General features: G+C 37.2%; 1 protein-coding gene across 3 annotated transcripts in view; it reads left to right on the forward strand.

Annotated features, from left to right (window-relative positions):
• PPP1R9A (protein phosphatase 1 regulatory subunit 9A) overlaps positions 1–16,690 on the forward strand; it is a 129,309-nt gene that overhangs the window by 55,190 nt on the left and 57,429 nt on the right. For all 3 annotated transcript variants that reach the window (XM_053977638.1, XM_053977648.1, XM_053977655.1), the window contains exons 3-4: positions 11,170–11,302; positions 11,793–11,913. In XM_053977638.1, coding sequence (XP_053833613.1) covers positions 11,170–11,302; positions 11,793–11,913 — 254 coding nt within the window. The remainder of the gene's footprint in view (positions 1–11,169; positions 11,303–11,792; positions 11,914–16,690) is intronic.

Here is a 16,690-nt window from a genome sequence, read left to right on the forward strand (position 1 = left end):
GTTTTGATGTCCAACCGTATATTTATTTTCCCACACCACTTGTATCTAACTCCCTCTTCCAGGACAGTGGTTTTATTCACCACTGGGTTTTTTCCAGGGGTAAAAAGCAGCCAGGAGTTACATATCCTTTGTACTAATTGTCTGTCCTACAGTTTTCCAGTCAATGTTAACATTATCATTTATGTTTTTCTTGACAGTACTAGCCTTTTGTTAATAATATTAATGAAGGATTTGCAAGGGCTTCTTTGAATTGTTTTCTATTTTTCTCTAAGTTTGATTTACAGAGGGTTGATTACAAACAATAGTCAGGCCCAAGGAAAGAAGCCTTTCAGTATTGATGGGTATTCTTGAAACAAAAATTACAAAATACTATTTTAGAAGATGGGCTTCTAAAAAACTTGGGTATGTACTTTTTTTTTTTTTAACTTAGGTATTCATAAAAATAGCCAAGGTGGTATGTGTAAATATATTCCAGCAAGGTTTTGTAAGATTAATTTGCCATCTTCCTGTAGTTGTCCATTCACAGCTCTTATTTTAGGCAGGTCACATCCTTACCAGTTTCCTTAGATGATGAACACTAGCTGACTGAAAAATATTTAAAGGTCATTATTTTATAGAGATATTTGATATGTTTTCTTTATTCATTACTAGAATGGGGTACCCATTAAAATCATACTAAGATAACTGAAAGGCTTACTGTATTGGCTTTATAGCCTGTCATACACAGATTACACCCATTTTAATCTGCTATCTGGAGTATGTCCAGCTTCTGCTAAATGGTGTCTGTTTTACTTCTAAAAGAAATGTGCAGCTGTTTGTAGCCAAAATGCAGTTACTGTGAGTGACAGCGATACCAGCTGTGTGCTGCACACTTCAGCTGCTGGAGTAACTGAACTCAAGAGATGCCCCTGCTCTCTTCCCTGCATTGATACAACATATAGAGAGGTTCTTCTGTAGCTTTTATAGTTCTATGTCACTGCACAGGATAAACAGCACTTTCCCTCCTCTGCTTGGAGGAGAGAAATCTGGACAGAAAGCCATCCCCCATATTTTAGTTTCCCTCAGAAAGGTGAAATGTTTGTCTCGAGCTTCACTTCTCTGTCTGAAGCAGGTCAAGAAGTTGCATCTGGAAAATAGAAAGCTCAGAGGGCTTAAGTGAGTTCTAAAAGTCCATGAGTTTGCTAGCTTCCACAGACTTCTCTGCTGCTGACATGTGGCAGGAACAGCATTGAGCTCACATTTAATGCTGTGTCCCTCTTTGTATCCAGTAACAGAGGTCTAAGGACATGGTGCCCTACCTGCCACTCTGCCCAAATGCAGCATGCAGCGACTATTAAGAGCATTCACAGAGAGATGTTTGGTCAATCCCAGAACAGTAAAGCAAGGTGCTCCTGTGGGGAAAAAATAGACCAAAACTCTTTAAAACAAAACCCCAATCCCAAAATGCACATGTAGAAGTGCATCCTCCCAATTTCTCACAGCAGTGGGTGCTACACTTTGCATTCGTTCTCCACAACTTCAAATCCATCACAGATTTGTGTATAGATAATGCTTGTAAAAAATTTGAATTTATGCAGTAAATTTGGGCACAAAGATTAGAATTGTGTAAAGTCTTCAGGCGAGCAAAACTCACTGCAGTTTCTCTGCTCATTTTGCACAGTACACAGGGTAGAGTGAAAACCAGCTGTAATAGAGACTTCCCTTGGGGTTGATGAAATTAATTTTGCTATTGTTTTCACAGGGGTAATATCTTTGTGCCTGATGTCATAACAAATGTTGAAGTTGAAAAATATCCAAAAATAGTGTTGAATTGAGTCACTTTAAAAGTGTTTATCTTGAATCCCCACTTTGTGGCATTATTACTGTAGTCTCATCCCAAGCTAGCATTATTCATTAATACTGGCTTATCCCTATGATCCGTCATTCTCTTTGTCTGTTCATTTGGATATACTTCGTGTGCACATCTTTAACCTTCTCTTTCTTGCTGCATTAATACCATATTTTAAATTGCACTTATAGCTGGTGTGTTTGAACCAGTTATGCTGTCAGACCTGGGAATGCCTGTTCTTGGCTTACATTGGAGTCTGTTACCCCACCTACCATATTAGGAAGCATTAGGAAGGCTAAATTCCTCTGGAAATACAGACTGTCTCATTTTTGAAGCAGTGGTGTGATTAATTGTAATGTAATACACTAGGTATGGATGCTTAATGGATAAACATTCTTTTGCTTACTCTAGGCAGTTTTACATCTTACTAGAATGCAATTCATTGTATTAAACAGTGTGAATGTGAAACTATCATTAGCAAAAATGCAGGAAGCCAAAATGAATTCTGCCCGCAGGTGCAATTAAGGAATTGTTAAGTCTACAATATAAAGTAATTGAGTAGTGGTCTAGCACTGAGAATGTGGCATGGCACTTTCTGTTTGAAAGATGTTTACAAAACACAGCAAACCTTTTGCCGTATTACAGAAGCTTTTCTGTTAATCCTCTTACACTTGGCCTGTTTGTCCATTTTTATACACAAGCAATGGCATTAACAGGCTCTAGGTCTGCACCACTCCTACCAAATTAATGCAACACCCCGCTAATGGGTCTCTTTTACATCACTGCATGGTGATGTTAATGTGAATACAGCAATAGGCTGCTAAAGGCTTTAGATTCCAGAGAATCATAAGCGTTTTTGTTACTGTACAATATCTGCTTGTACTAGAAACTAAATAGAAACTCTCTGTAACACGTGCCACCTGAAATTGTGGAAATATGTTTACCCTGTACAGGAGACTGTTTGAAGGGCTGTCTAATACTGAATGTCATACTTGGTTATTCTTTAACTCATAAACTGTGTACTCGTATAATTAATAGTATATGTTTAAAGAAGACTTTATTACATCTCCTGAGTTTTTCTTAGTAGAATATAATAGAATTTCCCCCTCTCATCTTAAGACTGGAAGCATTATTTTTGGTAATCTCATCTCAGTTAAAGAATTCATTAAGAACTTCTCATTAAAAAAAAAAAAAAAATCCAAACCTCTCTTGAGATTTTTAGAACTTTGTTATTGTGAAAGGTGATGGTGGGACAACTTTAGAGATTTATGAGGGCTGCTGCTATGGTCTGGTATGGAAGTATCCCTTGGTCTGAGGCAAGGCTGTAAAGTCTTCTGGTTTCTGTCACTGGAGATCCTTCTCCCTTCCCCCAGCCTTTGCTGTTTCTGCAGGAGTATTAGTAAGGTGGGCAATTAGTACCAAATGCTGTAGCTGCTAGGAATGAGACAAGCTATGTGAGAGAGTCATAAAAAAACCTTTGGGAAAGTTGCAGTTTTGCACCCTAATAAAGCCCAATGGGATTTGTATTGATGATGTAATATTGAGAAAATCAGACTGTTTCCATCTAGCTCTTTTCTTCCATCTCTGCTTTCTTCTCTGCTTTAAGTGAAGAGATAGATAGCAATGTGTGCTATTTATAGCACATTTAAAAGATTTTTCTATATATGTGTATATAAAGAATTGTATTAATTTTTGTTCAATTTGTAAAATAATATAACTTTACAATAAAACTCAGGTTGGTTGAGTTATCTCTTCATAGTTTACACAGCAAGTGTTCTGAATTAATGCCTGTGATTACTTTTTTGTGTCCTTGTTTCCCTTTGAATTATTTTCTTAACATATGTAGCATCTGTAAAGGAATAAAAGAAATTGCTTATGAAATCTTTTTGATGGGGTCATTTTTAGTGAATATACAGGTTACTCAATTTATCCCTGCAGAGATTTATTTTAAATAGAATGTTTTATGCATAGTCAACATTTTGTTTCAAATGTTTGCCTCTGAGAATATTTGTGGCATTTTTACTCTGCATTTAGACCTCTTCACTTGTAGGCTGAGGGAGGGTGAGATTGCTGGCAGAAGAAACACTGATTTGTTGATTCATGGTGACTTTGCTACTGTATGGCAGTCTGTACTAATTGGTACCAGAAGCAGCATTTACTCTTGGCTACCTCATGTGTCACACTTAAAGGCAGAAGAAAAATAGCACCATCAGTTAGGATGTAGATTGGCAGCAGTGCAAGGATCTGGAAGAAATACTGCAGCAGATTCAGGAATAAATGTCTAGGGACAGAAACTGGAACTTTGCTTCATGCTCTCTTATCTGTTTAGAGTTGTTTGGACACCAGAGTCGAAATTTGAGCCTGTACTGTTTTTTAATTAATTTGTCAAACTCTGCTCGCTTCAAACATTCTCCTTTGTGTGCTTATTTCAATGTTCAAAGAGACAATGAATTCTTGAGCATGCTAGTTTGTTACCTTGGCAATAGAGGGAACTGCCAAAAGGGTGATAAAATATATTTGCTGTCATATTGGAAATTCATTTTCTTCTTAAATACTCTTGTTCATATTTTTATATCTTTTTGTATAACATGGCTGTTGGAGTGCTCTCCTGCTTCTTTGTTGTGCTGGTTGGAGACACTCTCAAGGTGTAGGCAAATGTTTTTACTTTTCCCTGAAGCAGGAAAAGTCAGCTAAAGACATTCAGGTTTGTAGGTCAGTACCACACTGTGGTAAATATGAAGGTGTTAAATTGCTGTACCCACATCTCTAATTTCTCAAGGATCTGTGAAAGTCTGGCAGGAGGGACCTTTGGAGGAACCCTGAGCTTAATGGGAATGCAGGATTGTCTCTGGGCTCTTTTCCCTGCAATTGCCAAACCACTGAAGTGAAAAACACAAAGCTTTTTTTTCTTAATGATTTTTATTCTCTATATCTAAATAGTTGATAATTGACCAAAAATAGATAGCAGCAGTTGCAAAGTACATTTTTGTTGGTAAGTTACAGTAGTGCAAAGTAGAGTTTAAAAAAATTCAAGATCAGTCAAAGGGATGAATTACATATGAAGTGAAGTGTACCTGTGAAGTACACAACACTTAAAAAGTCTCCTTGGGAATTTTATATGATCAGTAAGACTCAGGGAAGCCACCTCACCAGTCATTTATACCTCCCATTACACCGTTGCATCCAAGCTGCTGCATTAGAAAAACCAACCCACTATCAGAGAAGATTTAGACCCAGGTCTGCAAAACTCATCAAAGAGAATTGACTGAAAATTGTTTAGCCTGTACCATTAATATAAAATAGGACAGTATTTCAATTTCCCTTTCATATTAATGGTTATGAAAAAAAAAAGCGAGAAAGAAAAATCTGCATAGAACTATAACTCATCACTGTATTAAAAAAAAACCCAACCAACCAAAAAAAAAAAAAAAAAAAAAAGAGCAGGAATGTTCAGATAAGGCTGTCTGGATATCTTTGTCAACTTCAGGTTTCAGTGCACCTTGCTGTTTTACTCACTTACTAAAACAATCACACAGCAGCCCTAATAGAGGTACATCTTCCATGTGAGCTGAGGTTTTACTCTTCAGTAACAGGGCTTAATTTTACTTGCTAATTACTCTGACCTGTTTTAACTAAGTAACAGCATGAAGTTTTTACGTGGGGCATGCTTCTCATTTACAGCTACAGTGATTTTGTATTTTTCTGCTATGTAGACAACTAGCAATGTAAATTGTAATAAAACTAGTACCTCAGCAATAAAAAAGTACACACTGAATAAGTAATAGGTGGATATAAACAATAAATTTCACTGATTCTAGGAAACTACTTAGGAAACTAGTGTTTAAAAAAAATTGCACCAAAAGTGAGCCAAGTAGCAGGAGCAGGGGAGATGATCCCTGTGCAGTACCCCATAGGCAATTTTGGTTCTGTGTTTTGGCCCAAAATTGCAGTGTATAAAATGTAAGATGCTGGTTTCAGTGAAAGAAGCCTAACAGAGGAGTCTGGCTGGTTCTTTAACTACTTAACCACGAAGTAAATGCACCCTCATGTCACAGGACTAATGAATGTGTGTGGTTAGCCCATGCATTTTAATGCTGGTGTCCCACCACGAAATGCCGCTGTGCCACGGTTTGGGTTTAGGACATGCTGTAGTGCACAGAGGTGTATGGATCGAAACTGAGATGTGTTGGCACTGCTGCAGGACAGTGACACTGTGGTTTTCTACTACAAATGGTCTTCATGATGTTCCAACAGGTAGAAAACTTGATAACTTGTTCCATTTGTCTAAAACATGAGTACATAGAGATAATACTTCCCAGTTTGCCTCAATAAATTGAACAGTTTGTCTGTGTGTCATGGCAGCTGCTCCTGGCTTGTGATATGTGTGAAGAGGTCTCTCTGGAATGGAGAAGTCTAGGGCCCAGATACTTTTAGGATTTTAGAAACATAAATCTGCTGTGCAGGTCTCTTTGCCAGAGGTTCAGGACACTTAAAACAGATCTTTCTCTTAAAGAGCTTTCTGAGGGAAGCCCCAGGCATGGATTTGATGTTAGACATGCAGTTTCTTTCAATATTGCTGATGTCTAATTCCCATCTGTGTCTCGTTCCTGCAATTGCTTCTTGGGAAGATTTGTCTCCTGGATGCCTCCTTGCTGAAGCGTTAGTGACGGCTGATGCCCACACAGGCTGCAGGGGAGCATGAAGCCAGGAGAGCTGGAGGAAGCCTCCTCACTGACTCACTGCCTTTGACTGTGGCAAAGCAACCACTTTGCAGAGAAAAACTTTTTAAAAAAATAGTCAACAAATTCAGACATTGCCAGAGCTTCCTCTCCTCCCTGAAGCTATGCTGTAGAAAGATTTTAAAGCAGAAGGTAATGGTCAAATTGTGATTTCTTTTCCTCATTTAGCTTCTTCAGCACAGCCAGAGAGGTTATCCTCAGTGCTTCATTATAGATAATCTAAATCTACTCCCTTGCAGTTTGAATCTCTTCCCCCTTGTCCTGTCACTACATGCTCTTGTAAATAATTTCTCTCCATCTTTTTTGTAGGCTCCCTTCAGGTGTTGGAGGCCACAGTTGTGTCACCCCTAAGCCTTCTCTTTTCCAGGCTGAACAACCCCAATTCTCTCAGCCTTACTTAGATGGGACAATTTTTATGTTGCACAGTTTATAGTATGCAACACTAATTGTGGTTGATGTAGCACCAAGCTGGTTAGCCCATGGGGAGGATAGCCCATGTGATTCTTTAGAGTTATCTTCATTCTAACTTGCCTAAAAAAAATTTAAAACTCCTTGTCACTACCTACTGGTTACTGTTAGCTAGATTCTGTAAATTATTGGTAGGTAAGAGCTACAGGAAAGCACCCCAGACTTAGGCAACTTTGCCTTTTTTCAAGATTAATCAGTTTTTGTCCTTCTGATCTTACTCCTAAAGATGGAGTACTAAAACAAAAATGTAGGGTTTTTTTCTGAATTAGTCAGCATCATATTTTGATAGTTAGTGACGTCTTCTCCAGCTTGTCCTCTGCCAAAGAGAAGCAAATGATCTCTGTGTGTATATGCATGATTTCCCTGGGGATACCACCCAGGGTGCCTAACAATTATACTGGCTTCTTTGATATTACAGTTTGTTGCTATATTGGTGCTGGATGAATCACTGATGACCCCTTTTTCTGTCACTTTAGAGAACATAGAAGTATGTTCTATTAACAGCAGTTCTTTAGGGTTTGTTTCAATGTGTCACCACTGTTGGCTTTCTGTTTTCCACAAGTGCTGTTTTAAATCCTAGAAAATATCGCAAGTGAATTCTATGGAAAACTTTTTTTTCCCCTAAATACTTGTAGTGGTAAAATCAGAAATTAAGATACTATATTGGATTTTCATGAAAAAGAGCTTGCTTTGTAAGTAATGGTTTATGATGTGACTCTTGGGGATAGCCCTATACAGGGCCCAGAGTTGGACTCTATGATCCTTGTGGGTCCTTTCCAACTCAGCATATTCTGTAGTTGTGACTTTACTGTACTGGCTACTTGGCCAGAGTGGCAGTAAAACCAAATCTGTCAAATGACAGGGAATGGGAGAATTCCCAAGAGTCTGAAATCCCACGCGCACTCTAGAAAACACTTCAGCAACAGACGTGGTGAAATAGCTCTACTTAAATCAAGTTAACCATACTGTGAGAAAGAAGTTATAAATGTTTATCTTATTTTTAGTGCAGTAAAATCTTGAGTGACAGTTCTCATGACTGTACTGAGCAAGCAGTTCATTACTCTGGTGGATAGACTGTTTCACAAAGAAAGAAAATTTCCAAGCACGAGTTTTCTTTACTTCAATTTAACGCCCAGAAATTTATCTAATAGAATCAGTCAGCCATGAAATGTGATTGCACAAAATGAGATAAATAACATACATACAAGAATATCCTTCTTCTTCTTCTTCCCCTTTTCAGGGGGAGACAACTGCCTTGTTGAAGGCAGTGGGCAAAGTTATATGACCAATGTACAAAAGACAGTGAGTTAATGCCAGATAGGAAACACAGAGCTTTTTGCATTCAGGGATCTACAATCTCAGAATGAATGCTTAGTTGAGTTACTACATAAGAGTGGTGTGATGTATTTGGAGACATCTGATAACTTTTAATCACCAACAGTATATTTAGTTTCCTTTTAGTGAGATTATCAAAATACTCCAAAACAGTGAGCACAATCCAAGAAGCCGTATCTTCTGTCTAATCTGATTCAAGAAAGATCATCCCAAACCCAAATGCAGTATATGATTTGATGCTTTCAGAGAAAATTATCCTGAAGCATATCCAGTAAAACTTCTACAATATTCTCATGCCAGTCATTGAACACAAGGAAAAGGATGGTGCCAGTTAACATGATGAAAAGAAATCCAGAAATATATATACTCATTTTGTGACATAATTTTCCCCTATACCTCTGTCTCAGCTGTTCTTTGTCTCCAGCAAGCAGTATCTTCCTTTACCTTCATGTAACTCATCTCTGTTCACATTTGAGGTACAGGTCTCTTTCATCATGTTAATAAATGAGATTATTCAAGTTAAATTCACAGCTGTTGTTTTTAACTTGTACTTGTTTACATGTCTGCTGCATTTCAGACCTAGAGGTTTATGGTCAAACCTTAGCTCAGTAATGTTTTAGTTGGGTCTCACTCAGGATTGATCCTTATTGATTGGTTGATTTCAGCATCAATGAGGTTGGGCTTGATCAGGGAACCCTTAGTGGGTAAAAACTGCTGTCTTCAACACCAAATCACAGAGAAGGGAAGCTGCCAGGGAAGTTGTACCAATTTTTGATTGCTGTTGACTCTTCCAGCTGTTTTTTTCTATTCTTTAGTCAGGCTAGAAATGGTGGCCTTGAATTGCATTACTTGTTTCTCAATGTGTCTTTTCTCCAATCTTACAGATACTAAAGCAGCATAAAATGTTCAGCAGCACTGGACAGCATTATGTGTCTTATTTTACTTATGCTTTGCATGTATTTATGAAGGCTTTCTAGGAGCATAATGTAGTTAAAGCATCCTTTTTCTTGCATCATAATGACTAAAAATCCATGTGAGATAGGTTTCTTGTAAATTATTGTAAAATGTTTATCATCTCAGTCTTCTTGGAAGAAAAAATGAATTAAGTGTTTCACATTGATACGTAATACAAGACTTAAAATTCCTGTTGAGTTGCTACTATCTTTTCTGTTTCAACCACTACTTTATGTAAAACTGAGAGGGCTTTGTGGTAGCCATAACATAGTTAATAGACTACAGTAGTATTTAAAAGTATTTTTGTATTTCAGCTTCAATATATTTACTATTTAAAAGAAATGAATGTGTACTAACAGCTTTTCAGGCAGGTGAAACCTGAGGTGGCAATGACCCAGCTCTTGTCACTGCACTGGGCATCCAGATGGCACGTGTGCTCCATCCAGGGACATTGTGACAGAGCCTCCAAGCAGGGCTGTAAAAGAGCAGGCTTCTGGAGAACTCTGGAATATTTGTGTAGCTATGTAGCAGGGTGCAGTGTTTTATATTGTAAGAGGAACAGTGATAAAGGAAAATGTGGCTACGCAATGATGTCTTCTGTAAGTTGTCTGTAAAGGAGGAAGAGGAAATGTGGGAAGTTGTTTTCCTTTATTTGAAGTGATGAATATGATATATCCATGGGACTGAAGCTCAGTAAAATTATTATCACTAGTAATACATATTCTTTACTTACTGGCAAGTGCAGACATTTTAATGAATTAGCCTGGCAAACTCTGATCTCTAAAATATGAAAATATGCTTTTCCTGACTAATGTTTCTGAAGGTCTGAATAATCACTGATTGAAGGCTATGTTGAAAGTATGATAGTAGTGTAAATACTGTAATCAGGTAATGGCAGTTACTTAAATTACTGCTTTAGAGATGAAATAAACCAGTAAATCTGGTCAGTTTAAAAAATACCAGTGGCTGTGTATATTGCTGTTGCCCTGATTTTTAAAACTGTTAAGTTTTCTTTTATAGTTCCTTTGAAAGTTTTAAAGATCTCATAAAACTTCTTTAGCCTTCTGATAATGTTTACATATTTGAGAGTCAGAGTTCCCACACAATTTCATGTATAAATAGAATAGTTTACATATTTCTCTGTGGGTGGAGAGAAATGACTGATTGATCTTTGGACCAGTGTGGTTGGAGAGGTGGTAATTCCATCCTCCAATCCACGGTCACCTTTGGAATTCTATAAATACGAAATGTTTGAATAAAACTTGCTCTTTTTTCTCTTTTGAACTTACCAAGCTTCTGTGTACTCATTTCATGTCCAATAGTGACATACTGCTGTTCTAAAAAAGTTAATACATAATATGGAACATAATCTCCATGATATTCATAGGTAATGTAAATGTAGATTAGTAATCTTCAAGTCAAGCTTTGTTTGGATGAATATGAACATAAGGCCTAAGGACTAATACAGAAACACTATACAGTTTATAATTTCAATGTATTTGACTCTGTTAATGTTTACTAATAGTGCATTTTTAATTAGTTAAATCAAGTATTTTAATTAGTCATATGCATAGACCAATGTAGACATTAAATATTACCTTTTGAATTTATAATCAAAAGCAATAGAAACTTACACTTAATTGACTTTTGCAACTGTACTTGTGCTTCCTTGAATAAAAACCCCACAAATTTAGAAACCTGAAGTTTGAATGAACAGGAGAAATTTGTCTTTTAAAAGCCTTTTCAAACTTTGCAATATCACAGGACAAAAGTAGTAGCTAGTTTAATAATTTGGAAGTTTTTTTTTGAGTGGGTAGCTAAATGATTTTTGATCTATTTCCACAGGTTTTCAATACATACTCTAATGAAGACTATGACAGGAGAAATGATGAAGTTGATCCAGTGGCTGCATCAGCTGAATATGAACTTGAGAAGCGTGTGGAAAAGTTGGAGCTTTTCCCAGTTGAACTAGAAAAAGGTATCATGTCTGTGTATCATTTCCACTTCTTGTGACACTGACCTACAAGTTTGAGGAAGTCTACACATGCCTACAGAGCCTGTCTTGAATTTCCATGAATTGGTTGTAGTCACCTTGGCTTTTTGGATTTCAGGAATTGTTCAGTGAGGAATTAAAGAAGCAGCTCAGAGACAGGCAGTTTTTATCTTCTTAAGAGAATTGTTTGGTGACACTCCCTTAACATGTTTTTACACAGTCTTTGATGTGATATGTTCATTCTTCACCAGAGGAGTAAAAATCTTGTCTGTTGTTCTAAGCTCCTCATAAGGCTGCAGATGATACTTTTTGTGTGTAATTAAAATGGTAATCAAATAGTGTTCAAAAGGAAGCAAAATAATATTAGTGTTATTGACACAGAAAGCCAAGAGGAAACAAAGCATGAATGTTTACCTACCAAATACCTGTACAGATAAATGTAAGACATTTCTGCTTTCTCTTGTCTCTTTCACAGATGAAGATGGACTTGGCATAAGCATTATTGGAATGGGAGTTGGAGCTGATGCAGGCCTTGAAAAACTGGGAATATTTGTCAAAACAGTAACAGAGGGTGGGACAGCAGAAAGAGATGGCAGGTAAACTAGACTTTGTATTTGGAAATTTTATCAGCAGTAGTTACTATAAATTATAATTTTCATAGGGAATAGTTGTTCGCTTAATGTATGTCATGGTAATCCAAGCTGTAAAGTTTGTCAGCTTCATTGGTAAGGTCCAAATACTTGATGTGGTTATGAGAAGACACTAAATTGGTACCATGAGTTTAAACTTTTAAAGAAGAAAAATTTGCCAAAGATATGTGTTTGTGACTACTGAGAGCCCAGATGCTTTAGCATGAGTAAAGCTGCTGATTCCAAACTCTGTGTCACTTTTGAAGATAGTTCTGATTCTCAAGGTATTGAGCTCGTACCTGTTCTATTGGCTTCAAGCCAGCTTTAGATAGGCTATACTTAAAAAAAGAATTCTGTTCAACATTTGGTCTCTCTGCATATGATGTCCTTACAAAGAGATCTTGACAGGCTGGATCGATGGGCTGAGGACAGCTGCATGAGGTTCAATAAGGCAAAGGGCCAGATCCTGCACTGGGGTCACAGCAGCCCCAGGCAAGGCTACAGGCTGGGGGAGGAGCAGCTTGAGAGCTGCTCAGCAGAAAAGGACTTGGGGTGACAGGCAGCTGGATATCAGCCAGTATGTGCCCAGGTAGCCAAGAAAGCCAAAGGCATCCTGGCCTGGACCAGGATCACAATAGTGTATCCAGTGGCACCAAGGCAGTGACTGTCCCCCTGTGCTTGGCACTGGTGAGGCAGCTCTTGAGTGCTGTGTCCAGCTCTGGGCCTTTCACTGCAAGAGAGACACTGAGGTGCTGGAGTGTGACCAGAGAAGGGGAACAAAGCTGGTGGAGGGTCAGGAGCACAAGTCTTACGAGGAGCATCTGAGGGAGCTGGGGGTGTTTAACCTGGAGAAAAGGAGGCTGGGGAGACCTCACCACTCTCCACAACCACTGGAAAAGAGATTGTAACCAGGTGGGGATCGGTCTTTTCTGACATGTCTCAAGTGAAAGGGTGAGAGGAAATGGCCTTAAGTTGTGTCAGGTGAGTTTCAGATTAAATATTGGAGCTTTTTTTTCACTGAAAAAGGCATTGGAATAAGTTGCCCAGAAAGGTGGTAGAGTCACTGTCTCTGGAAGTGTTGAAGAGGCATCTGGATGTGGCACTTGGGATGTGGTTTAGGAGTGATTGAACTGCTTAGTTGATGGCTGAACTGGATGGTCTTGGAAGATCTTTTCCAACCTTGATTATTCTATGATTAAGGAAATAATTAGTGTATCTGAATGTTTAAACTTTTACTAAATACTCCTTTGAACTTTACTAACACAGACTGTTACTGTATGTTTCTTATTTTGGATAGTCTTCTATGCTGGAGTTCAGTTTTCACACCTACAGCACTGAAATTATAATAATTAATTGGAATAGGAAGCTGTACGATAAACCTTGCCCACTAAAGAATTGAATTGGTGTGTGTAGTCCTATGTGCTCATATAAAACCTGCTTGCTTCTAGAATTGCTTATTTGGTATGTGCAAGCTAAAGAATTCCTTTTCAACATAAAATATTTCATATCATATGGGGCACAGTTATATTATACAACACCTGCCAATCTGTGTATTATACAATACCTGCCAAAACCAAGTCAACCTCTTCTTATTAGGAGATAGAAAAAAACTTTACTATGTAATCATTTAATAATGAAAAGGATTCTTAAAAGTCTTCAAACCCGTTCAATTTTTTATTTTGTCCCAGTGCTTAACTTTGTAAATTTTCATGCCAATAAAATATTACTTCTCTGCATTCTCCTTTTCTGATTTTAACCGTTAATTTGTTGTTATATTAGATTAGTCATAAACAATATGAAAATATTGTTTATAAATAAGAGTGGGAATAAACTCTTAAGATGTTGATGATGTCTTCTAAAAAATACATTGCAGTAACATGTTCCTTGTTGAACACCTCTAATTTTTCAGCCAGGCAAAAAATTGTTCTGCTGTGGAAACCCCACAAAAATTTAAGCAAACGACTCTAGAAGTCAGGGGGTTGCAAAGTTTAGTAACATGGCTTTGAAACTACTGAACTATGTCATCTTCTAGATTGGACTTGGAGGTATCTTTACAGATGTTGGCAATAAGATATCAAGTTGAAGGCCAAGTACTGATTCATCATAGGCTTAAAAATTATGAAGGGAAATGAAGTTGACACCTCAAGATGTCATGATTTTATCCATTACTTTAAATTTAAGTGAATGTTTTTCTGAAGGGTATGCTTGACCTCAGCTAGAAGGCATTAAGCTCACGACTGTATTCCTTGTGAAATGCTCTGATTGAAAATCAGTCACTCACTTCTGCTCTGTCATGATCTGTAATTTCTTTTCATCTCATTATTCACATGTTTGAGTGGGTTACAGAAGTTAATGTTCCATCATAAGTCTCTTCTTTCATTTCCCTAGATGGCATCTGAAAGGAACTTGTCAGCTGAGAAAAAATAATATCGTCCTTTGACCATTCTAATATTTGTGTTGGTTTTCAACTGGTAGAATGTTCAGTCAGCCGAGAAATAGGACTCTGATTTTGAGGGCCTGACTGATCATTCACTTGGGAAAGGGATAGATAATCCTCTCAGTCAGGACCAGACTGTTCTGCATAATAAAGTGCATCAACTGTAAAGGGTCCTGTTAACTTCATCTTTATGAATAGCCTACTTAATCATTAACACTGATAGCAAAACAAAGTCTCCAACCAGAAAATAAAACTACTTCTGTAGCTGCATCAGATATTCTGAATAATCATATAGCAATCTTCAACCAGGTTCTTCTGAAGCTACAATTTAAAATATTACAGTATGTGTAGGATAGTTGTTCTATTTTTATTGAAAGACCTATCAAAATATGATACAAAGTACTTGTCTCCCATGGAAATACAAAATCTATGCAAAGGGATTTCTCAGTGATTTAACACCACTGGCTTGATTCGTGCTGCTGTAGTTGTCATATTTAAAGGTTTTGTGTGCCAGTATTTGACCAAGGAGGGTGCTTCAAGATGAATCCAAAGGCAAGCATGTTGATAAGTATTAGAAGAGGTTATTAATAGTGTGAAAAATAGGAAATCAGTCATTAGACTGAATGTGAAAAATTAGACTGACTATGAAAAATAAAATCTTTTCCTGGATCAATCAATCAATAGATGCTTCTTTCAAATTATTGTGGTGATGAGTCATTCACTTTATAAAGCATTTTGATAGCATTGGGAGCAACGGTTTTGAAACATTACATAGTTCTTAACTTGAACTCTAGAAGATGTCTCTGCACAAATTAAATTTTTTTAGTTCATCATACAGAGCAATTGCGCAAATAATTTTTTGAACTTTAGTTGGTTCGCTTCTGTAGTTGCTACTTCATTGTTATCTGCAGGCAGAGTTTAAAGTCATGAACATTAGAAAATAATTGCCAGAAGAATTACCAATGTTATTAATGCTAAAAGCAACAAAATTTCTATAATTCAGACTTTGGCAACCTGAGCCTAATTTTTCATTCGTGTTTGAAATCTGATTTGACAGACAGAGGAGGCCTGGAGCTCTTGTTGGAGTAGGCTCTAACAGGAAGGCTGCCCTTTGTATGTTGATATGCATGTATGCTCATATATAATTAAAATATATGTGTATATAGAAAGGAAGGAGTTTTGGAGAGCAGTGACCATAAAATGAGAGTTGGAAGTTAATTTAGGAGCTATACAAAGAAGAAAGAAGGCAATACAAAATATGCCTAAAGGACAAAGAGAATTAGACTGAATCAAATTCGAGCTGCTTATGAAGTTGCAGGCAACAGTTCCCTAATATGATGTTTCATCACCTGAAGTCCTGTACCTGTGTATCTGTATGAACAATGCTAGTCCACTGTGTGATGATGTACAGTGTTGCTGCTGTCATCTCAAAGGAATCTGTTATTCCATCATTTTCAGCCAAGAAGGGTGATAGTTTCCCATTCAGTAGGCACCAAATTCTTAATTTTTTTTCCCAGGAACTCCTGTGCCATCTGATTGCACCTTGTGTTTGCTAAAGTTTAAAAAAAAAGGTCAAAATTAGATAAATATTTATGTGAGTGCTATATTTCTCAAATGTTTCAGTGAAAATTGAAATAAAATTCTGAGCTTAAAATGCCTAACATGATTTTCAAAATAGGAGTTTATAGGCTGCCTTTTTCAAGGGAGATCCTGCCTAGAACACAGTGATATTCTGTAGTGTGAGGCTGCCAAAGAATAAATACTGTATTTCTTACTCATCACTGGAATCCAAAGAACAGAAGATGCTGCTTGAACACATGTAAAACTGCAAAGCATTTCCTCAGACTTGACAGAGAAATTAGTGCTCCAAGTCCAAATGCTTCAAACATTCTGTTGAAGCCTCTGTTTTTTGAAAAGAAATCTTTTCACTAATAAATCCTAAGATGTTAAATACATTAATTTAGGTATTTTCATATAATTTAAATAGGATTTTTTCATAGCTGTTCCTTGGTTGCTTTGTAAACTGTGTTGTTTGGATCAATAGAATCCATGTAAGTACTTGAAAATTGCTCCCTTTGACTAGTTCTAGATGTGTTTGGTTTTTAATTTGAAACTATTAAGAGATCGTGCAATTCTAAAGAACAGTATAGCAGTCATCTTCCAGGGATTTGTAATCCAGAGGAGTCCAGTGCCTGCTTTAGGGATTTTGTAGCAGGGCTTGCTTTAGATAAAAGCAACATGGCTTTCAATCTGTCTTAACTTTTTCTGCATTAAGCAGTGTATCAGCTGTAAATAGGCGTTTGGTTT

Source organism: Vidua macroura, chromosome 1 (genome assembly GCF_024509145.1).
Source record: "Vidua macroura isolate BioBank_ID:100142 chromosome 1, ASM2450914v1, whole genome shotgun sequence".
NCBI lineage: Eukaryota > Metazoa > Chordata > Aves > Passeriformes > Viduidae > Vidua > Vidua macroura.